General features: G+C 37.1%; 1 protein-coding gene across 2 annotated transcripts in view; it reads left to right on the top strand.

Moving 5' to 3' along the window:
- The window catches only part of ERCC6L2 (ERCC excision repair 6 like 2), a 163,857-nt gene that overhangs the window by 57,823 nt on the left and 82,273 nt on the right, over positions 1–23,761 (top strand). For both annotated transcript variants that reach the window (XM_061163672.1, XM_061163673.1), the window contains exons 7-11: positions 6,689–6,829; positions 7,437–7,550; positions 8,355–8,474; positions 11,303–11,374; positions 13,663–13,808. In XM_061163672.1, the coding sequence (XP_061019655.1) occupies positions 6,689–6,829; positions 7,437–7,550; positions 8,355–8,474; positions 11,303–11,374; positions 13,663–13,808 (593 nt within the window). The remainder of the gene's footprint in view (positions 1–6,688; positions 6,830–7,436; positions 7,551–8,354; positions 8,475–11,302; positions 11,375–13,662; positions 13,809–23,761) is intronic.

Here is a 23,761-nt window from a genome sequence, read left to right as displayed (position 1 = left end):
ACAGTTTCTGGCCTTACAGTTAAGTCTTAAATCCATTCTGAGTTTATTTTTATGTATAATTTTAGGAGGTGTTCTAGTTTCATTCTTTTTCATGTAACTGTACAGTTTTCCCAGCACCACTCATTGAAGAGACTGTCTTTTCTCCACTGTATATTCCTACCTCCTTTGTCAAAGATAAGGTATCCATAGGCGTGTGGCTTTATCTGTGGGCTTTCTATATTGTTCCATTGGTCTATATTTCTATTTTTGTGCCAGTACCATTCTGTCTTGATAACTGTAGCTTTATGGTATAGTCTGAAGTCAGGAAGGTTGATTCTTCCAGCTCCATTGTTCTTTCTCAAGATAGCTTTGGCTGTTTGAGGTCTTTTCTGTTTTCATACACATTGTGAAAATTCTTGTTTTGATAGTATTTTTGTCCATTGTATTTCTGCATTGTCTGTTGTAACCTCCTTTTTCATTTCTAGTTTTCTTGATTTGATTCCTCTCCTTTTTTTTTTTTCTGTAGGACTTCCCTGTAGCTCAAATGGTAAAGAATCTGCCTGCAATGCAGGAGACCAGGGTTTGATCCCTGAGTCAGAAAGATCCTCTGGAGAAGGGAATGGCAATCCACTCCAGTATTCTTGCCTGGAGAATCCCAGAGAAACCTGGTGGGCTACAGTCCGTGGGGTCACAAAAAGTCGGACTTGACTGAGCGACTAACATTTCACTTCCCTTCCTTTTTTTCCTTGATGAGTCTAGCTAATGAATTATCAATTTTATTTTCTCAAAGAACCAGCATTTAGTTTTATTGATCTTTGATATTATCTCCTTCATTTCTTTTTCATTTATTTCTACTTCAGTCTTTATGATTTCTTTCCTTCTACTAACTTCAGGGGCTTTTTTTTTTTTTTTTTCGCTCGTCTTTTTCTAGTTGCTTTAGGTGTAGAGTGAGGTTGCTTATTTGATGTTTCTGTTGTTTCTTGAAGTAGGATTGTATTGCTATGAACTTGCCTCTTATGGCACTGCTTTTTCTACATCCCATAGATTTTGAATTGTCTTGTTTTCACTGTTGTTTGCTTCTAGGTATTTTTTTATTTCCTCTTTAATTTCTTCAGTGACCTCTAAGTTACTCAGAAGCATATTGTTTATCCTCCATGTGTTTGTAGTTTTTTTATAGCTTTTTTTCCTGTAGTTGTTATCTAACCTTGCAGTGTTGTAGTCAGAAAAGATGCTTGAAATGACCTCCCTTTTTTAAAATTTACCAAGGCTTGATTTATGACCTAAGGTGTGATCTATTCTGGAGAATGTTCTATGTGCATTTGAGAAATAAGTGATATCTACTGTTTTTAAATGAAATCCCCTGTACATATCAATTAGGTCCAACTGTTTCAATGTATTGTTTAAAGCTTGTTTCTCCTTATTAATTTTTTTTTGGATGATCTGTCCATTGGTGTCAGTGGGGTGTTAAAATCCCCCACTATTATTGAGTTTCTGTAGATTTTCCCTTTAATAGTTGTTAGAATTTGCCTCATGTATTGAGGTGCTCCAGTGTTGGGTGCATATATGATTCTTATATCTTCTTCAATTGATTCCTCAGTCACTACATAGTGTCCTTCATTGTCTCTCATAATGGTCTTTAACATCTGTTTTATTTCATATAAGTATTGGTACTCCCATTTTCTTTTCATGTCCATTTGCATGGAATATCTTTTTCTAGCCACACACTTTCAGTCTGTATGTGTCCTTATATCTGAGGTGGTTCTCTTTTAAATAGCATATATAGGGGTCTTGTTTATGTATCTGTTGAACCAATCTATATATTTTGGTTGGAGCATTTAATCCATTTACATTTAAGGTAATTATTGATCCTATTACCATTTACTTAATTGTTTTGGGTTTGTTTTTGTAGGCCTTTTCTTTCACTTATGTTTCTTATCTAGAGAAATACCTTTAGTATTTCTTATAAAGCTGGTTTGGTGGTGCTGAATTCCCTTAACTTTTTTTGTCTGTGAAGCTTTTGATTTCTTCTCTGAATCTGAATGAAATCCTTGCTAGATAGAGTAGTCTTGGTTGTACCTTTTTCCTTTCATCACTTTAAGTATCCTCCCACTGCCTTCTAGCCTGCGATTTCTGTTGAAAAATCAGCTGTTAGCCTTATAAGGATCCCAATGTATGTTACTTGTTGGTTTTCCTTTGCCGCTTTTAATATTTGTTCTTTGTGTTTAATTTTTGTTAGTTTGATTAATATGTGTCTTGGCATCTTTCTCCTTGGGTTTATCCTACATGGGGCTCTCTGGGCTTCCTGGACTTGGGTGGCTATTTCCTTTTCCATGTCTGGGAAATTTTTGACTATAATCTCCTCAAATACTTTCTCATACCCTTACTTTTTTTCTTCTTCTGGGAGCCCTATAATTTGGATGTTGGTGCACTTAGTGTTGTCCAGAGGTCTCTGAGGCTGTCCTCATTCCTTTTTAGTCTTTTTTCTTTATTCTACTCTGCTTCAGTTATTTCTCCCATTCTATCTTTCAGCTCACATATACACTCTTCTGCCTCAGTTATTCTGTTGTTGGTTCCCTCTAGTTTAATTTTAATCTCAGTTATTGTGTTGTTCATTGTTGATTGCCTATTCTTTATTCCTTCTAGGTTCTTGTTAAACATTGCTTGTATCTTCTCAGTCACCCCCTTCATTATATTTATCTGTGCCTCCATCTTATTTCCAAGATGTGGATCATCATTACAGTCATTCTTCTGCATTCTTTTTCAGGTAGACTGAATATTTCCTCTTCATTTGTTTGGTCTTGTGAGTTTTTACCATGTTGCTTCAAATGCTGCCTGTTTATCTGTCTTTTCATTTCATTTAATTTACTGTGTTTGGGGTCTCCTTTCTGCAGACTGGAAGGTCATAGTTTCTCGCAATTGTGGAGTCTGCCTCCATGGGTGAGGTTGGACCAGTGATTGTGAAGGCTTCCTATTTTGGGGGACTTGGGCCCCTGTTCTGGTTGATGGAGCTGGATCTTGTTTCTCTGAAGAGCAGTGCCATATCCAGTAGTGTGCTGGGGTGTCTGTTGGCTTGGTATGGCTTTGGGCAGCCTGTCTGCTAGTGAGCAGAGTTGAGTTCCTGTTCTGCTGAAGTTTTGACCTGAGATGTGTGGCTCTGAAGCTTGCTGGCCTTTGTGGGGGGCTTGGTCTTAGTGTTGAGATAGATGCCTTTGGGAGTGTTCTCGTTGATTAACATTCCATGTATTTGGGAGTTCTCTGGTGATCCAAAGTCCTGGACTTGGGTCTCCCACCTCGGGAGTTCAGGTCCAGCTCCTTACGATAGCACCAAGACTTCACAGGTCACACAGCACAGAAAACAAAACCCCAAGAATAATGGTGAAAGCAACACTCAACAGCCCAGAGCACCCAAAGAAACTCACATACTTACAAAAGAGAAAGGAAAAACAGAAAGGATAAAAACAGGAGTCGAAAGAGAGCAGTCAAACCAATAGATAAACTTAAACATGAAAATGAATACTAAAAACTAGACTAGCAAAAACACAAAATAAAAAATATGGGAAAATACAATATAACTAAAGAGTACTGTAAAAGTAGGAAAATAAAATGAATTTATTTAAAAATAAGATGTCTCAAAAATAAGAAAAAGTATATTATAAAAAAGAAAAATTAAAAGAGTCATGAAGAAAATACTTTGGCCACCTGATGTGAAGAACTGACTCCTTGGAAAAGACCCTGATGCTGGGAAAGACTGAAGGCAGGAGGAGAAGGGGACGACAGAGGACGAGATGGTTGGATGGCATCACCGACTAGATGGACATGAGTCTGAACAAGCTCTGGGAGTTGTTGATGGATGGGGAAGCCTGTTGTGCTGCAGTCCATGGCGTCACAAAGAGTCAGACACAGCTGAGCGGTTGAACTGAACTGAATGAAGATAAACAACATTAGAGCAATATGGAAAAGAAAAAATATATATAGAATGATATTAAGAAGAATGTCTTCATGATTTCTCCATTGACTTCTCCACACAGTGTGCTCTAGTCAATCTGCCACTCAGAAAGTCCTCCAATATTTCTAGGGAAATCTCTGGATCTGTTGTTGACAGTGTGAGGTTGGCTCAGATTCAGATCTTCCCTTACTCCAGCTTATACGTGCTCCCCAAAGCCACACCTGCCCCTAGAGTTCACAGTCTCAGGCTGATTGTGGGGATTTAATCCATTGCCTCTGCGGCTGCAGGAGCAATTTCCCCTTTTCTCCTTTGCTTGCAGAGCTCCTGGTGTTCCACTCTGGTCTGGCCCTGTCTCTGCTTATAGACTGCCCTCTGGTGTCTGTCCCCTGCCCAGACAGGAAGGGGCAAAAGTAGCAGCTTATTAGGGCTCACTTGCTCCATTGGGCTGGGGAGAGAGGGGGGTATGGCAGACACAGTTGGGGTGTGTGTGAGGAGTGTGTGGGGTGTGTGTGGGGTGTGTGTGGGGAGTGTATGGGGTGTGTGTGGGGAGTGCCCGCTGTGACTGAGACCCGCAGGAAATCCCTAAAGTCTGAGGTGGATTGTGTGCTTCCCCAGGGGGTTTGGCCCTGGGTTGTGGGGCCCTCAGTAGAGCCAAGCTGCTCAGGCTCCCAGGAAGGTATGGTCAGTGACCCGCGCTTGCTCACAGCATGGTGGCAGCTGTGACCTCTCGGAGTCGAAACCGTAGTGGCCTCCTGTCTTCTGCCTTTGGCATTCACACCTGCTTTTCTCCTTCCGGGGTCACAGACTGCAGCTGGCTTATCCCACCTACGGCACTTGTGAAGGCGGGGTCCTGCATTCTACGTGTGCAGAGTTAGAGCATCCCCATGGCAATAGTCTCTTGCCTCTCTGGTGGGCCCAGGCTCTTCTCTGTACTCCCTCAGCTGTGTTTCACTAGTCCCCTCAGAATATCTTCATGACAGCCAACGCCAGTCCTTTCCCTGGGGTCTGACCCCTGAAGCCTGAGCACTGAGCCTGCACTCGCTGCTGTGGGCATGTAAGCCACTTCTTGCCTGGGGAGTGCCATTTGGTTACAGTCTGTGGGGAATTCTCTCCATTTTGCCTCCCCAGCACCTGTTGAGGGTCCAAAGCTCCTCCCAGACTCTGCCTGTGAGAAGGCTTCAGAGTGTGTGGAAACATTTCCGCCTTCAAAACTCCCTTCCCCATGGCACAAGTCCTGGTCCTGAAATCCTTTGTCTCTTTTTTTATCCTTATCTTCTGCCTTGTCTCATTCTGTGGAGATTGACTTGCCTTTTTGGAAATCCCCAGGGTCTTCTGCCAGCATCCAGAATGTGTTCTGTAGGAGTTGTTCCACATGCAGATGAATTTTTGATGTATTTATGGAGGGGAAGGTAATCTCCTTGTCTTATTCCTCCATCATTTTAAAAGTCCCTGCTTCTGAGAATAAATGTTAAATGTTCTCACCATACACACAAAAAGTAGTTATGTGACGTGATGAATGTATTAACTAGCCATATTGCTGTGCTTATAATTTTACAATAAAAACACATATCAACTCATAATGTTATATACTATAAACTTATATGTTAATTATATCTTAATAAACTTGGGGTAAAATAATAACTCAGAATTTCCCCCGTACCTTAATCATTGACCCTATCTTCAATATTCTTTTTATTATTATATCCACAATTTGTCTTCTTTTTGCAGTAGTGTTCTGTAGTAATGATACACACATATAAATATGTTTAAATAGATGGCTTTCCCTCTTATTCACATTCCTCAAAGTCCTACCTACAAAAAAGTATATATTTAGTTTTATGACCCTGATTACATACAGCTATATTGCAAAGAATTTTACCAATTTCCAGACTACCAGAAACATAAGGCAAAATGTATCCCCTATTAGTGGCATTATTTTCTTGTGTTTTCTTCTTTTCTTGAATTTGGGCACAAGGTGGCATTTTTACAAGTTTTGCCTTCGTGTGTATTTGTTTAATTCTTATATTTACTAATTTTGGGAATTTGTAGCAAAAATACTTTATCCTATCTTCAGTAATAGGATGTTTTAATTTTTTTTCCCAAATTTTCAAGTAACTCACTAAGTATTATCTTTCCTTTTCTAGTTTTTTATTTGACCTAAACTTTAATCACTTATTTGCATGATGGGCTAAAATGTGGAATGCTAAAAAGACCCGCAGTAATATGTTGAGAAATTTATAAGGAAATCACATACTTAGCTTTTTCATATTTTGAGTTTTTAAAATTAAAGAACAAACTGTGATATTTATTTGAAAAGTAAGTTATAATTTGTATAGTTTATGGTAAGGTTGTAGCATAGAATTAGGAGAAATTTTCTTGTATTCTTCTGTTACACAGTGATGTGCATGCATATGTGCTAAGTTGCTTCAGTAGTGTCTAACTCTTTGTGAACCTATGGACCATAGTCCCCCAGGCTCCTCGGTCTATGGGATTCTTCAGGCAAAATTACTGGAGTAGGTTGCCATGCCCTTCAGGGGATCTTCCCTACCCACGGATCGAATCCACATTTCCTGCATTGGCAGGCAAGTTCTTTACCACTAGCGCCACCTGGGAAGCCCATATAATGATTACATGGGCTAATCATGTAAGAAAAATTACAGTTTATGAGCAATTTTCACTCTTACAGTCTGTGAAACCTGATGTGCATTGTAATTATCATTGCTATAAAAATACTAATAACTACCTTCTTTTTTATCTTGACAGATGGTATACTGTTCTCTGACAGATTTTCAAAAAGCTGTCTATCAAACGGTATTAGAAACTGAAGATGTGTCTTTGATACTTCAATCTTCTGAGCCTTGTACCTGCAGCAGTGGCCAAAAAAGGAGAAATTGTTGTTATAAGGTAAGCATTTCAGTATGGTATGTTTCCCTGGTAGCTCAGACGATAAAAGAATCCCCCTGCAATGTAGGAGACCTGGATTCACTCCCTGGGTTGGGAAGATCCCCTGGAGCAGGGCATGGCAATGCCTCTAGTATTCTTGCCTGGAGAATCCCCATGGACAGAGGAGCCTGATGGGCTACAGTCCATGGGGTCGCAGAGTCCGACTCAACTGAGAGACTAAGCACATTACACGATATCTTTACTGTCTTATTTTTGGTTATATAGTACTCAATTCTAGTGTCAGCATAAGTAGCAGCTAATATAACTTTTCCTCATGTGGTTTTTTATCTGTAGAAGTTGTGTCACCGTATATACTTCCTGGAATGAGGACTTTCTCTCCTCTTTTGTTAAAAACATCATTGTGTTGTGGTTGACCAAAAGAACAATCCCGCGTTAGTGATTCATGGGTATTTTGCGTATCGTTTGACCATTATTTTCTCATAATGTGTTGTGCTGATAGTAACCGGATAATAAATATTACTGTTAGTGATGTATTTTTGGTATAATTAGTTACATAGCTGTGTCAGTCCCTTGCTTATTTTTATTTTCTGTACTTTTATGGTTACAGACCAATTCACAGGGCGAAACAGTGAAAACCTTGTATTTCAGTTACCTTGCCGTCCTTCAGAAGGTAGCTAACCATGTGGCGTTACTGCAGACTGCTAGCACCTCTAAACAACAGGTTTGGGCTGGCTTTTTAAATTTCTTTGTGATGCTATTTAGTGTATTTGGTATAAAATTTCTTAGCCAAATATCCTTATCTTTGTATGAAATTGAAGAGGTAACTGACCTGCTTGTTTTTAACTTTAGATGTCAGAGAAGTTTATGCATTTAAATTTTTAATCAAAGTGAGAAAAGTTAACCTTAAAGTAAATCTTTTTATGCCTCTCATATGTTCATACTATTTTCATTTTCCTAATAACTTTTGATATATTACCAACTAAAGATATTTGATAAGTCCATCCTAATTCCACTAATAATATATCTAATTATCTAATCTACTGTATTAAAATGAGGCTTTATAATAATCTATATATTAAATATTAAATATTTAGTAAAAATCAGTAATTTCAAAATTTAGGCACACATGGAGTCATTGACTTTAGTCATGTCAGTTGTGTCTAAAGCACAATGTAAATAAAAAGATCTTTTTAAAAGCTTTTTATATAATGTTTTCATATTTTGTTTTTGTGTGATAGGCTTGAGGCTGTTGAAATGCAATTTTAAAAGACTATTCTTTGAGAAGTATTCAGTTCCTTATTTTGAAAATCTTAAAAAAGTTACAGTAAAATTAGTAACCATATCACTATCTCAGAACTTGTCAAAGCCTTACATGTTTAACATATCACTTTAAGGTATTTTGAGTTAAAGAAGGTAAAACTTTCAACCTAATACATTCCTTCTAAATATATTTTATATAAATATTTTCAAAGTATACAGGTTTAAAAGTGCTAAGATTTCTTTTCTTCTTCCTTTTCCCCTTAAGGAAACACTTATCAAAAGGATATGTGATCAGGTATTTTCCAGATTCCCAGATTTTGTGCAAAAAAGCAAGGATGCAGCCTTTGAAACACTTTCTGACCCAAAATACAGTGGAAAAATGAAGGTAAAGTGTTGTTCTTTCAGTTTGCATACATGCAAGGATGATGTATTTAAAAGTTTATATATTTATCATTTAAATAAATAAAATGGGTTGTCTTCATTATATAGTTCAGAAAAGCCCTATGCTTAGTACAGAAAATTTCTTTTCTTTCCTTTGTGGTTTTCTTTTCCACAGTGTTTGGAGCTGTCGTTGCCAGATGTGTAAGTGCCTGTTTTAAAAATAACAGTATTACTATTATTACATAGGCTTTGGATTATTTGCTTCCTCTCTAAACACACTGCATATGGGGGCAAATTATTGGCATTTTGGCATCAAATCAAATCTGGAATTCAGGACTTACTGTAATAGAGAAACAGAGGGGATAAAATGAGAAGAAGTATATACCTGACTGATTATTGTAGAAAATAAATATCAGAGTTTTTAGAACCTAGGTATAATTAAACACATTTTATTACATAAAAAAAATTTGAATACTTACTAAAAGAAATTTGTTATTGTTCGGTGTCTAAGTTATGTCCTCTTTGCAACAGCATGGACCTGCAACAATCCATGCTCCTCTGCCATCTGCTATCTCCTGGATTTGCTCGAATTCATGTCCATTGAGTTGGTAATGCTCTTCAACTATCTCATTCTCTGTCACCCCCTTCTCATTTTGCCTTCAATCTTTGCCAGCATCAGGGTCTTTTCCAGTGAATTGGCTCTTCACATCAGACAGCCAAAGCTTCAGTTCAGCTTCAGCATCATTCCTTCCAATGAATATTCATGATCGATTTCCTTTAGGATTGACTGATTGGATCTCCTTGCAGTCCAAAGGACTCTAAAAAGTCTTCTTTCTCTAGCACTACAATTCAAAAACATCAGTTCTTCAGCACTCAGCTGCCTTTATGGTCCAACTCTCACAACTGTACATGACTACTGGAAAAACCATAGCTTTGTAGGCACAGTGATGTCTCTGCTTTCTAGCATGCTATCTAGGTTTGTCATAGCTTTTCTTTCAAGGAGCAAGTGTCTTCTGATTCCATGGCTGCAGTCACTGCAGTGATTTTGCAGCCCAAGAAAAGAAAATCTGTCACTGCTTCCACATTTTACCTTTTATTTTGCCATGAAGTGATGGGACTGGATGCCATGATCTTGTGTATGTGTGTGTGAGTTGCCCAGTTGTGTCCAACTCTTTACAACCCCATGGAGTGTAGCCTGCCAGTCTCTTGTCCATGGGATTCTCCAGGTATAGGACTGTAGACTATCAGTCTCCTCCATCCATGGGATTTTTCCAGACAAGAATACTGGAGTGGGTTGCCATTTCCTTCCCCAGGGGATCTTCCCAACCCAGGGATCGAACTTGGGTCTCCCGCATTGCAGGCAGATGCTATACCCTCTGAGCCACCAGGGAAGCCCCAACTAAGCCATGATTTTAGTTTTTATTAATGTTGAGTTTCAAGCCAGCTTTTTCACTCTCCTCTTCACTGTCATCAAAAGGCTCTTTGGTTCCTCTTCACTTTATGCAATTAGAATGGTATAATACGCATATCTGAGGTTGTTGATATTTCTCCTGACAATCTTGATTCCAGCTTGGGATTCATCTAGCCCAGCATTTCGCATGATATACTCTGCACAGAAGTTAAATAAGTAGTGTAACAATATACAGCCTTGTCTTAGGCCTTTCTCAATATTTAATCAGTCAGTTGTTCCATGTCTCATTCTACCTATTACATCTTGAACCGCATACAGGTTTCTCAGGAGGCAGAAAAGGGGGTATGGTACTCCCATCTCTTTACGAATTTTCTATAGTTTATAGTGATCCGCAAAGTCAAAGGCCTTAGCCTAGTCAATGAGGCAGAAGTAGATGTTTTTCTGGAACTCGCTTGCTTTCTCCATGATCCAACAACTGTTGGCAATTTGATCTCTGCTTCCTCTGCCTCTTTGAAACCCAGCCTGTACATGTGGTTTATGTAGTGCCGAAGCCTAGCTTGGAGGAATTTGAGCATCACCTTGCTAGTATGTGAAATGAGCACAATTGTATGGTAGTTTGAACATTCTTTGGCATTGTCCTTCTTTGGGATTAGAATGAAAGCTGACCTTTTCCAGTCCCGTGGCCACTGCTGAGTATTCCAAATTTGCTGACATACTGAGTACAGCACTTTAACAGCATCATCTTTTAGGATTATAAATAACTCAGCTGCAGTTCTGTTACCTCCACTAGCTTTGTTCATAGTAATTAGTAATGCTTCCTAAGGCTCACATGGCTTAACACTCCAGGGTGTCTTGCTCTAGGTAAGTGCACCATTGCGGTTATCTGGGTCATTAAGAGCTTTTTTTGTACAGTCCTTCTGTGTACACCTTTTCTTAATCTCTTCTGCTTCTGTTAGGTCCATATCATTTCTGTCCTTCATTGCGCCCATACTTGCATGAAATGTTCCCTTGATATCTCTAGTTTTCTTGATACTAGATAGATATCCAGGCCCAAGTCCTAAAAGAAATTCTGTTTTGCAATTTAGTTTCTGAACATACTGTAAGTATAAAAAAGTGTCTTTGGAAATTAAATTAATCCATTTAAATGCATCTCATAATCTAAAATGCTTCCTTTTTATTAAAACCAGATGAGATGAACTAAGTCCTTGAGCAATTTAATTTACCTCATTTTTACAATACAAAGATGAATTTCATGTGATATCTAATACTTTAAAGTTGGAAAAAATGAAGGAAATTATCAAAGATTACTGAGATTATATTGTATAAAATAATTTTTAAAAAATTCTTAAGTAATGTTTATGTATATAAAGTATACTTTTTATTGAAACTGGTTCACTGATGTTCTTGTGGTTCCCTTCCAGGTTCTTCAGCAGCTTTTAAATCATTGCAGGAAAAACAAAGATAAAATTCTTCTTTTCTCCTTTTCCACCAAGGTGAGTTTTGTCTGAAGCATATTGATTGACTCAGGTCTAGTTCTTGAGGCTTAAAAGTCTATAAAGAGATCTCTGTATCTTAAAGAGATAAAAAAAAGCTTCCAGCCACATTAACTGCTTATGTATCTTCTGTCAGTTCAGTTCAGTTCAGTTCAGTCGCTCAGTCGTGTCCAACTCTTTCCGACCCCATGGACTGCAGCACGCCAGGCTTCCCTGTCTATCCCCAACTCCCGGAGCTATCGAGTTGGTGATACCATCCAACCTGCTCATCCTCTGTCGTCCCCTTCTCCTCCCACCTTCAATCATTCCCAGCATCAGAGTCTCTTCAAATGAGTCTGTTCTTTGCATCAGGTGACCAGAGTATTGGAGTTTCAGCTTTAGCATTAGTCCTTCCAGTGAATACTCAGGACTGATTTCCTTTAAGATTGACTGGTTTGATCTCCTTGCTGTCCAAGAGACTCTCAAGAATATTCTCCACCACAGTTCAAAAGCATCAATTCTTTGGCACTCAGCTTTCTTTATACTCCAACTCTCACATCCATACATGACTACTGGAAGAACCATAGCTTGGACTAGATGTACTAGATGACTAGATTACTTTGTTGGCAAAGTAATGTCTCTGCTTTTAAATATGCTGTCTAGGTTGGTTATAACTTTTCTTGCAAGGAGCAAGTGTCTTTTAATTTCATGACTGCGGTCACCATCTGCAGTGATTTTGGAGTCCAAAAAATAAAGTCTGTCACTGTTAACCCATCTATTTGCCATGAAGTGATGGGACTGGATGTCATGATCTTAGTTTTCTGAATGTTGAGCTTTAAGCCAACTTTTTCACTCTCCTCTTTCACTTTCATCAAGAGGCTCTTTAGTTCTTCCTCACTTTCTACCATAAGGGTGGTGTCATCTGCATATCTGAGGTTATTGATATTTCTCCTGGCAATCTTGATTCCAGCTTGTGCTTCATCCAGTCCAGCATTTCTCATGATGTATATAAGTTAAATAAGCAGGGTGACAGTATACAGCCTTGATGTCCGCCTTTCCCTATTTGGAACCAGTCTGTTGTTCCATGTCCATTTCTAACTGTTGCTTCTTGAGTTGCATACAGATTTCTCAGGAGGCAGGTAAGGTGGTCTGGTGTTTCCATCTCTTGAAGAATTTTCCACAGTTTGTTGTGATCCACACAGGCAAAGGCTTTGACATAGTCAATAAAGCAGAAGTAGATGTTTTTCTGGAACTCTCATGCTTTTTCAGTGATCCAGCGGATGTTGGCAATTTGATCTCTGGTTCCTCTGCCTTTTCTAAAATCAGCTTGAACGTCTGGAAGTTCACAGTTCACATATTGCTGAAGCCTGGCTTGGAGAATTTTGTGCATTACTTTGCCAGCCTGTGAGATGAGTGCAATTGTGTGGTAGTTTGAGCATTCTTTGGCATTTCCTTTCTTTGGGATTGGAATGAAAACTGCCCTTTTCCAGTGCTGTAGCCACTGCTGAGTTTTCCAAATTTGCTAGCCTATTGAGTGCAGCATTTTCACAGCATCATCTTTTAGGATTTGAAATAGTTCAACTGGATTTCCATCACCTCCACTAGCTTTGTTCGTAGTGATGCTTCTTAAGACCCACTTGACTTCACATTCCAGGGTGTCTGGCTCTAGGTGAGTGATCATATCATCATGATTATCTGGGTCATGAAGATCTTTTGTATAGTTCTTCTGTATATTCTTACCACCTCTTCCTAATATCTTCTGCTTCTTAATAATTTCTGTAGGAAATGATAATGAGGTAAAGAACTTCTAAAACAGATACTTAAATCTCAATTATATCAGAATTACTTAATATCAACTATCAAATAGCAAACATAAAGATAGATTTCTGATTCTCTACTTAGATGTTTTTGTTAATAATTAAAATGTTCTTTAAGATATTTAAGATATTTTAGAATATGGACTATAGCAAAAATAATATAATTAGGTAAATGAGTTGGGCAGTACTTTTCTTTTTATTCCGTTTTTTTTTTCTTTTTTTTTAGTTTGGAAAGCTAAAGATTGATTTTTTCCCTTGAAAGATTGATTTTTCTTTTTTTAAAACAAAGGTTACCCAATGTTAAAATCAGTTTCAGTATAATAGTAGGAAGATGTATGAGTCAGAAACTAGAAAAATATTTGTTGCCCTTGTAATTATAAGAAAGAAATTGTGAACAGCGATATTAATACTTGGTAAAGCTCATCTGTATAATGGTAGGAAACATACTAAACCATGAGTTTATCTTTGCATGTCTCTGTATCTTTCCTCTAGTTGCTTGATGTGCTACAGCAATACTGTATGGCATCTGGACTTGATTACCGACGACTTGATGGAAGTACAAAATCAGAGGAAAGAATCAAGATTGTGAAAGAATTCAACAGTACTCAAGATGTAAACATTTGCCTTGTCTCTACAATGTAAGAAAATAAAATTTTATAACTTGATTTCTATCTAATTGCTCTTAAGATTTAAGATAATCCTTAACCTATTACTGGATTTTCAGTGGTTATGCTTCTATTGCTGTGTTTCATTTAGCTTTAAGTAGAAGCAACAGAAATGCCATTAATTTTGACTGGGATAACAATATTGAGTTTTATCTAAACTTTTCTGTCAGTTCCATTATTTTCATCCTCTTTATATGTCTAGCTTTATTTTTTAAAATATCCAAAAAGTGAATGCTTGACTTGTGTTGTGGTTAGAACAGTTAGACTTAATTGAATAATCAAGTTATTAATTGAATAGTTGAGAGTCACATGTGTAAGTGATTTTCAAACTGGTCAGGGAACCCTTGAGAACCCATAAGGCTTAATGGACCAGGAGTTTCCCTCCTCTGTCTCTACCTGGTCTCAAGGAGAGCAGCTGAACATTTATAGGTTTTATAAAGTTAAATCAGTTCTAACACCTGTTTATGAATCTCAGTGAACTTTTTAAGACATACACATACTTTAGAGAAAAATTTAAGTTGATATAAACACCTGAGAAGATTAGTCTCTTTTGGCGGGGGTAACAAATCTGTTTTTAACATCTAATATAATAAGTATTTTATAGATATACTCCCTTTGTCTTTCAAAAGGAATTTCAAAGGACATTTATTTATTTATTCAAGTTTGTAGTATAGTTGACTTACAATGTCATGTAAGTTTCAGGTGTACCACAGAAAGATTCAATAACCTGTATTATTTTTCAGGTTCTTTTCCCTTTTTTGTTATTGCAAAATACTGAGTACAGTTCTGTATGCTATACAGTAGGTTCTTGTTGGTTATCTGTCTTATATATAGTAGTGTATATATGTTAATCCTGTCCTCCTAACATGTCCCTCCCCTCTCTTGATCTGTGAGTCTTTCTCTGTTTTAAATATAAGTTCATTTGTATCTTTTTTTTGATTCCACATATAAGTGATATCATATGATATTTATCTTTATCTGGCTTACTTCACTTAGTAAGATAGCCTCAAAGTCCATCCGTGTTTCTACATTGTGTATATATGAATTTATCCATTCACCTGTGGATGGACATTTAGGTTATTTCCATGTCTCGGCTCTTATAGATAGTCTTGCAGTGAATACTTGGATGGATGTATCTTTTCCAATAATAGTTTTCTCCAGATGTATGCCCAGGAGTGGAATTGTAGGATCATATGGTAGTTATACTGTTTTTCATAGTGGTTATACCAGTTTACATTCCCACCAACAGTGTAGGAGGGTTCCCTTTTCTCTCTCCAGCATTGATTATTTGTAGACTTTTTGATGATGGCCATTCTGACTGGAGTAAAGTGATACCTCATTGTAGTTTTGATTTGCATTTATCTAATAATTAGTGATTCTACACATTTTTTAATGTGCCTGTTGGCCATCTGTATGTCTTCTTTGAAGAAATGTCTATTTAGGTCTTTTGCCCATTTTTTGATTGGATTGTTTGTTGTTGTTCTTGATATTGAGCTTTATGAGCTGTTTGTATATTTTTGAAATTAATCTCAAGGGACTTTTAAGAAAAACATAAAAATACAAGAAAGGAAAAAGTAAGTTAAAAAAAAAAATTCCTTTGGAAATTCCCTGGAGGTCCAGTTATTAAGACTTAGTGCTTTCACCACCATGGGACGTGTTCAATCCTCAGTAAAGGAACTAAGATCACACAAGTTATACAGCATGGCCAAAAAAACAGAAAAATTACAGTGAGAAATCAAATATGTATGGTGAGTGAGCTACTTAACTGTTGAGGACTAAAATTATTCTTGAATTCTTGCAGCTAAGGCCTGAGAAGCTCTAGATTTCCATTTACCTGTGAATGATTTCAAGAAGAATTTCACAAATGAGTCCTTAAATACTCAGTATTAAATGACATAGAACACTGTCTTCAGCTAAGTTTTATCAAACACACATAAGCATTCTTAATTTTTAAATAATGTTTTAAAGGTAATAAATGCCTTCAACAACAGTTCAAATAGTACAGAATTTATCATGACAACCAATTATCTTTCATTCCTGTTCTGCTCACCTGTAGTCCAGTTTGATGAGCTCTGCCATAAAGTTCCTAATTATCACTTCAGCTATATTGCAAATTGCTATTTAATCTGTCCATTGAATTTTTAATTTTAAAATCTATTTTTTATGTTTAGAAGTCCTGTCAGCTGATTATTCAGCAAAACTTTGTAAGACAGGAGGGAGTCATTATATTTAAAGTACTGAAATGGGAAAAAAAAAAAAAACTTATGGCCAAGAATACTTTACCCAGCAAGGCTGTCATTCAGAATTGAAGGAGAGAAGTTTGCCACACAAGCAGAAACTAAAAGTTCATCATCACAAAATGGATCCTATAACAAATGTGAAAGGATCTTCTTCAAGTGAAAGGAAAAGGCCATAACCAGAAATAACAAAATATATGAAAGAAAAAAATCTCACTAATAAAGACAAATATATAGTAAAGGCAGCAGTTCAAACCCTTAAAAAGGGGTAGAATGAAGATTAAAAGACAGAAGTTGCAGAACTATCTTCAATATTTAAAGTGGAAAAAATCTGAAAAACAATGTAACTGAATCACTTTACTATACATCAGAAACTAACAACATTCTAAATCAAATATACTTTGATTTTTTTAAAAAAAGAAAAGTTGTAAAAATAACTACAACTACATTAAGTAGTTAGGTAATACAAAAAATAGAAAGATGTAAAATATGGCATTCAAAACATAAAACATGGGATAGGGGAGTAAAGATGTAGTGCTTAAAAGCATTTGAACTTAAATAACTGTCATTTTAAAACCGATTTATGTAGTGTGTGTGTGTGTGTGTGTATAAAAAATTGTGTATATATGTGTATATAAATATATATGTAAGTATACATATATGTATGTGTATATATATATGTGTATATATGTGTGTGTGTATATATATATATTACAGGCAAGAATGTAAACAAGGCAGAATGCCAAAGAATTGATGCCTTTGAATTACAGTATAGGAGAAGACTCCTGAAAGTCCCGTGGACAGCAAAGAGATCAAACCAGTCAATCTTAAGGGAAATCAACCCTGAATGCTCATTCGAAGGACTGATGCTGAAGCTGAACCTCCAGTATTTTGGTTATCTGGTGCAAACAGCTGACTCATTGGAAAAGTCCCTGATGCTGGGAAAGATTGAGGGCAAAAGGAGAAGAGGGCATCTGAGGGTGAGATGGCTGGATAGCATCACCAACGTAATGGATACGAACTTGGGCAAATTTCGAGAGATGGTGTGGGACAGAGAGGTGGTGTGCTGGGTCCATGGGGTCTCAAAGATTCAGACAAGACTGGGTGACTGAACAACAACGTGTGTGTGTGTGTGTGTGTGTGTGTATACACACCCATGTCAATATATATGAACCTCATGGTAATCCTAAACCAAAAATTTGCAATAGATACAGAAAAATAAAAGGGAAAAAAACCCGAACATAACACTGAAGAAGGTTATCATACCACAAGGGAAGAGACTAAAAGAAGAGCCAAGAAGTATTACAAAAGCAAGCAGAAAACAGTTAACAAAATGTCAGTGTCAGTAAGTATACACCTACAGTAGTATTAAACAGTCTTCAAACCATCTGACAGTTTCACTCATCTCTGATGCTATGCTAGTAAGGTCCTAATTAAACTGGTTCATGCTAGGCTTCAGCATTACGTGAGCCAAGAACTTCCAGATGTTCAAGCTGGATTTAGAAAAGGCAGAAGAGCCAGAGATCAGGTTGCCAATGTTCACTGGATCATAGAGAAAGCAAGAGAATATCAGAAAAATATCTACCTCTGTTTCATTGACTGTGCTAAAGCCTTTTACTGTGTGGATCATAACAAACTGTGAAAAGTTCTTAAAGAGGTGGGAGTACCAGACCATCTTACCTCTCTCCTGAGAAACCTGTATGTGGGTCAGGAAGCAACAGTTAGAAGCCTGTATGGAACAACTGATTGGTTCAAGATTGAGAAAGGAATACCACAGGGCTCTCTGCTGTAAACCTGTTTATTTAACCTATAAACTGAGCACACCATGAGAAATGCCAGACTGGATGAGTTATAAGCTAGAATCAAGATAGACAGGAGAAACATCAACAACCTCAGATATGCAGATGATATCACACTAATGGCAGAAAGTGAAGAGGAACTAAAGAACCTCTTGAGGAGAGTGAAGGTGAAGAGTGAAAAAGCTGGCTTAAAACTAAATATTAAAAAAGCTAAGATCATGGCATCTGGCTCCATTACTTCATGGCAAATAGAAGGGGAAAAGGTGGAAGTAGTGACAGATTTCCTCTTCTTGGGCTCTAAAATCACAGCAGATGGTGACTGTAGCCATGAAATCAGAAGACGATTGCTTCTTTTCAGAAAAGCTATGACAACCCTAGACAGTGTGTTGAAAAACAGAGACATTACTCAGCCGACAAAGGTCCATATAGTCAAGTCTGTGGTCTTCACAGTGGTCATATACAGTTGTAAGAACTGGGCCATAAAGAAGGCAGAATGCCAAAGAATTGATGCCTTTGAACTGTGGTGCTGGAGAAGACTCCTGAGAGTCCCTTGGACAACAAAGAGATCAAACCAGTCAATCTTAAAGGAAATCAACCCCGAATATTTATTGGAAGGGCTGATGCTGAAGTTGATACTCCAGTATTTTGGTCACCTGATGAGAATAGCTCACTCATTGGAAAAGTCCTTGATGCTGGGAAAGACTGAGGGCAGAAGGAGAAGAGGGCGTCAGAGGATAAGATGGCTGGATGGCATCAACAGTGCAGTGGACAGAAACTCGGGCAAACTTCAGGAGATAGTGAGGGACAGGGAAGCCTGGCATGCTGTGATCCATGGGTTCACAAAGAGACACAGCTGGGCAACTGAACAACAGCGATATACACCTGTCAGTGAAGTCAGAGATAAAAGAGAAGTTACAGCCAATATCACAGAAATACAAACACTCATAAGAAACTGCTGTAGACAGTTATGTGCCAACAGATTGGACAACCTGGAAAAAAATGTATAAATTCCTAGAAACATACAGTCTTCAAAGACTGAATCAGGAAGAAATAAAATACCTGAACTGACTGATTGCTATAATGAAATTGAATCAGTAGTCAAAAAACTCTTAACAAACAAAAGTCCAGAATCAGATGGCTTCACAGAGGAATTCTACCAAGTATTTAAAGAACCGGTTGGGATCTTCCTAGATGTCCAGTGGTTAGGACTTCATGCTTCCACTACAGGGGGCCCAGGTTTGATCTCTGGTTGGGGAACTAAGATCCCATAAGTCAAGTGGCTTGGCCAAATAAAGAACAGATAATACCTAGTCTTGTCCAACTATTCCAAAAATATTGAAGCAGAAGAAACACTTTCAAACTCATTTTACAAGGCCAGCATTAACCTTGATACCAAAACCAGACAAAGATATCACACAAAAAAGAAAATCACAAGGCAGTGATACCTGGTGAGATCTAAAAATCTTCAACAAATATTAGCAAATTAAATTCAATAATAGTTGAGAGGATTAAACACCATGATGAAGTAAGATTTATCCCAGAGATGCAAGTAGGAGTCAGTACCCACAAATCAAGTCAGTGCGATAGATCACATTAACACATTGAAGAAGAAAAATCGCACAATCATCTCAATAGATGCAGAAAAAGATTTTGACAAAATTCAATGTCTGTTTATCATAAAAACCTTCAATAGAAGTGGTCATAGAGGGAACATAACATAATAAAGGCCATATATGAAGAACCAACAGCTAATAATATACTCAGTGGTAAAAAGCTTAAAACTTTTCCTCTAAGGTCAGGAACAAAACAAGGACGCCCACTCTTACCAGTTTTATTCAACATGGTACAGTAATTCCTGGCCACAGTAATCAGGTAAGAAAGATAAATAAGAGGCATCCAAATAGGAACAGAAGAAGCAAAACTGTCGCTCTTTGCAGATATCATGATTCTATATATAGAAAACCCTGAAGACACTACCAGAAAACTATAAGAACTAATAAATGAATTCAGTAAAGTTGCAGGATGCTTTCCTGGTGGCTCAGAGGTAAAGAATCTGCCTGCCAAGCAGGAGATGCAGGTTGGATCCCTGGGTTGAGAATATCCCCTGAAGGAGGAAATGGCAACCCACTCCAGTATTCTTGCCTAGAAAGTCCCATGCACAGAGGAGCCTGATGAGCTTACAGTCCATGGGGTTGCAAAGAGTTGGACATGACTTAGAAACTAAACAACAGCAACAAAGTTGCAGGAGACGGCATGATCATACAGAAATCTGTTGCATTTCTATAACAAATAATGTGCTATCAGGGAAATTAAGTAAATGATTTCTTTTACAACTACATCACAAAGAATAACATAGTTAGGAATAATTTACCAAGGAGGTAAATAACATGTTCACTGAAAACTATAACACAAATATGAAAGAAATTGAACACAAATAAATGGGAAGATACACATGGTAATGGATTGAAAGAATTAACATTGTTAAAATGTCCGTATAGCCCAAAGTAATCTTCATATTCAGTACAATCACTGTCAAAATACCCATTGCATTTTTCACAGAACAGATAGTCCTAAAATTTGTGTGGAACCACAGAAGACCCCAGATAGCCAAAGAGAGCTTGAGAATGTACAAGGCTAGAGTTGTCTTGCTTCCTGATTTCAAATCAAATTTGTGTTGTATACAAAGCCATAGTAATCAAAACAATATGGTACTGGTATGAAACCAGACACATGGATCAGTGGAATAGAATAGAGAGCCCATAAATAAACCCACATTTATATGGTCAACTAATCTATCATAAAGCAGTCAAGAATATTCAGTGGGGGAAAAAGTCTTTTCAATAAGTGATGTTGGGAAAATCGGACAGATAGATGTAAGAGAGTGAAAGTAGACTCTTTTCTAATACCAGATACAAAAATAAATGCAAAGTGGATTAAACATTTAATGTTAGGCCTAAAATCATAAAACTCCTAGAAGAAAATATAAGCAGGGAGCTCTTTGGCGTTGATCTTTTTAATGTTTTTTGAATCTTTCTGGGCAAGGATAGTAAGAACAAAAATAAACATGTGACTACATCAAACTAAAGAGCTTTGGCACAGTGAAGGAAACTATCAACAAAAGAAAAAGGCAACCTACTGGATGGGAGAAGATATTCTAAATGATATGTTCAATAAGGGGTTAATATCCAAAATATATAAGGAACTCATAAAACTCAATATAAAAAAGCCAAATAATCCAGTTAAGAAATCGGCAGAGGTCCCAAATAAGTATATTTCCAAAGAAGACATACAGATGGCCAACAGGCTCATGATGAGGTGCTCAACATCACTAATCATCAGGGAAATGCAGATCAAACCAGAAAGATAGCACCTCACACCTGTCAGGGTAACTTTTACCAAAAAAACAAAACACAGATAACAGGTGCTGTTGAGGATGTAGGGAAAAGGCAACCATTCTGCACTGTTGGTGGGAATCTAAGCGAATACAGTCACTATGAAAACCAGTATGGAGGTTCCTCAAAAAATTAAAGGTAGAACTGTCATACAACCTAGCAATTTCACTTTTGGTCATTTATCTGAATAAAAGGAAAAACACTAATTTGAATAGATATATGTATGTTCACTGCAGCAGTATATATAATAACCATGACGCAGAAGCAACCTAAGTGTCTACTGATAAATGAAATGGATAATGATTACACACACACACATATATATACTTTATGTGTATATACATACATATGTATATAATGGAATATTACTTAGCCATAAAAAGGATGAAATCTTGCCCTTTGTGACAACATGGGTGAATCTACAGTGTATAATCTAAGTGAAGTAAATCAGATGGAGAAAGACAAGTACTATATGATTTCACTTACATATAGTATCTAAAAAATAAAAGGACAAACATAGCAAAACAGACTCAGATACAGAGAACAGGCTAGTGATTGCCCAAAGGGAAGGAGTAGGGAGAAGGGGTTAAAAGGTGCAGGGGATTGGGAGGGTCAAAATAAAGAAGTCGTGCAGATACAATGTATAGCATAGGAATATACTCAAGTTTTTAAAAAGATCTTCCTTACATTTTTCAAATCTAGCTGACCATTTATATATATTTTTTGTTTTTTATGGTTTTAGTTTTTATTTCTTTAGTAGTTTTAGTCATTTTTCAAAATATCTTTTTGAATGGCATTTTTACTCTATTTAACTCCTGTTTTGGGGGGGTGCTAATCCTTCTATTTGTTCTTCCCTCTGGCCCTTGCTCATGGTAGATGGTTTCTTCACACATTTTGTAATTTTTTATTTTGAGCTTATCTGCAGTGGGGCTTTTTTCTCTGTTATTCCTTAGGAGACTGGTTGTAGGAGTTCTCCATTACTGTGGTTTTACTTTGACTTCTCTGTTAGGTATCCCAACCAGGGCATGAGAAGTTTTGGATTCCTGTTTTCCTGTGACTGAATTCAAAGGATGATTTGTTACCTAAGTCCTTACATTTGTTACATAAAGAACTTTACAAATAATAAGTACATTCGTCAGCTATATTTTTCAAAAGAGATACACTCAGTTTTTGTTTTGTTTTTCTTGTTTTGCAAAAATTTACATTTATTTTCTGGGTGTTGAAACAAAAGACTTTCACACTGGCTCAGTTCATTATTTTTGCCAGAATCCTAATTCTTCATTATCTTTTAGTTTATCAACAGCTTGGACTTTGTGTTATGTTAAAGGGAAATTTGGTTTTCTTTTACTTCCCCTTCCCCATTTTCCATGTAGTCTTTACTCTTTTTATTTTTTGTCTATTAATTTTTAGCCTTAAATAATATACTTTAATCTTTGATTTTTAGTCCAGCAACTTTCTACAGTATCTTCTAAGTACTTGTAATGTGTGGTATTAACATTAGCACACATCCACCGTGTCTTCTACTTTTGTCATCTGTCTATATTATCTGTCAGCTATTTTAGCAAATAACTTTGCATGCCAGAATATATAGAAAATAAATTTTATGTATTTTTGAATATCATAAAATGTCTTCTATGTGATCTCTCATGTAATTGCTTTGGCCAACTGTAGGGAATTTCTTTTCAGATCTTTGTAGGTATTCAATTCAGTTCAGTTCAGTCGCACAGTCGTGTCCAACTCCTTGCGACCCCATGAACCGCAGCACGCCAAGCCTCCCTGTCCATCACCAACTCCCAGAGTTTACCCAAACTCATGTCCATTGAATCGGTGATGCCATCTAACCATCTCATCCTCTGTTGTCCCCTTCTCCTCCTGCCTTCAGTCTTTCCCAATATCAGGGTCTTTTCAAATGAGTCAACTCTTCGCATTAGGTGGCCAAAATATTGGAGTTTCAGCTTCAACATCAGTCCTTCCAATGAACACCCAGGACTGGGAAATTCTCTTTGATTATTTCTTTGACAATGGCTTCTCTTCACATTTTTCTAGTGTCTCTCTTGGTCACTAGGTTATCTGATTTTAGTGTTCCTAAAATTATTCTTTTTAGGGGGAGGACAGAGTTGCACTGTGTAGCTTGTGGAATCTTAGTTCCCCAACCAGGATTAAACACAGGACCTCAGCAGTGAAAGCTCGGAGTCCTAACCACTGGACCACCAGGGAATTCCCCTGGAATGATTCTTTAAACCTGTGAACTTTGATCTCTTACTTTGTGTTCTTATCTTTTTTTTTTGCTCTATTTCTGAAAAAAAAAAAAAAAAAAATGGCATTTTCCAATCTTATTATTTTATTTTAAATAACTAAGTTTCAGTCTTTTAAATTATGTCTTTACTTTTTTGCTTTGAATTCTCATTTTGTGAATAATCTTTATTCTGGAATGTCAGTACCTTAAAGCTTAGCTTTCCATGATCATCTCATTCAGCTCATCAAGGGAGGGTTTTCTG

Source organism: Dama dama, chromosome 16 (assembly GCF_033118175.1).
Source record: "Dama dama isolate Ldn47 chromosome 16, ASM3311817v1, whole genome shotgun sequence".
NCBI classification, from domain to species: domain Eukaryota; kingdom Metazoa; phylum Chordata; class Mammalia; order Artiodactyla; family Cervidae; genus Dama; species Dama dama.
The sequence above is the reverse complement of the archived record's forward strand: the minus strand, read 5'-3'. Positions and strand labels throughout refer to the sequence as shown.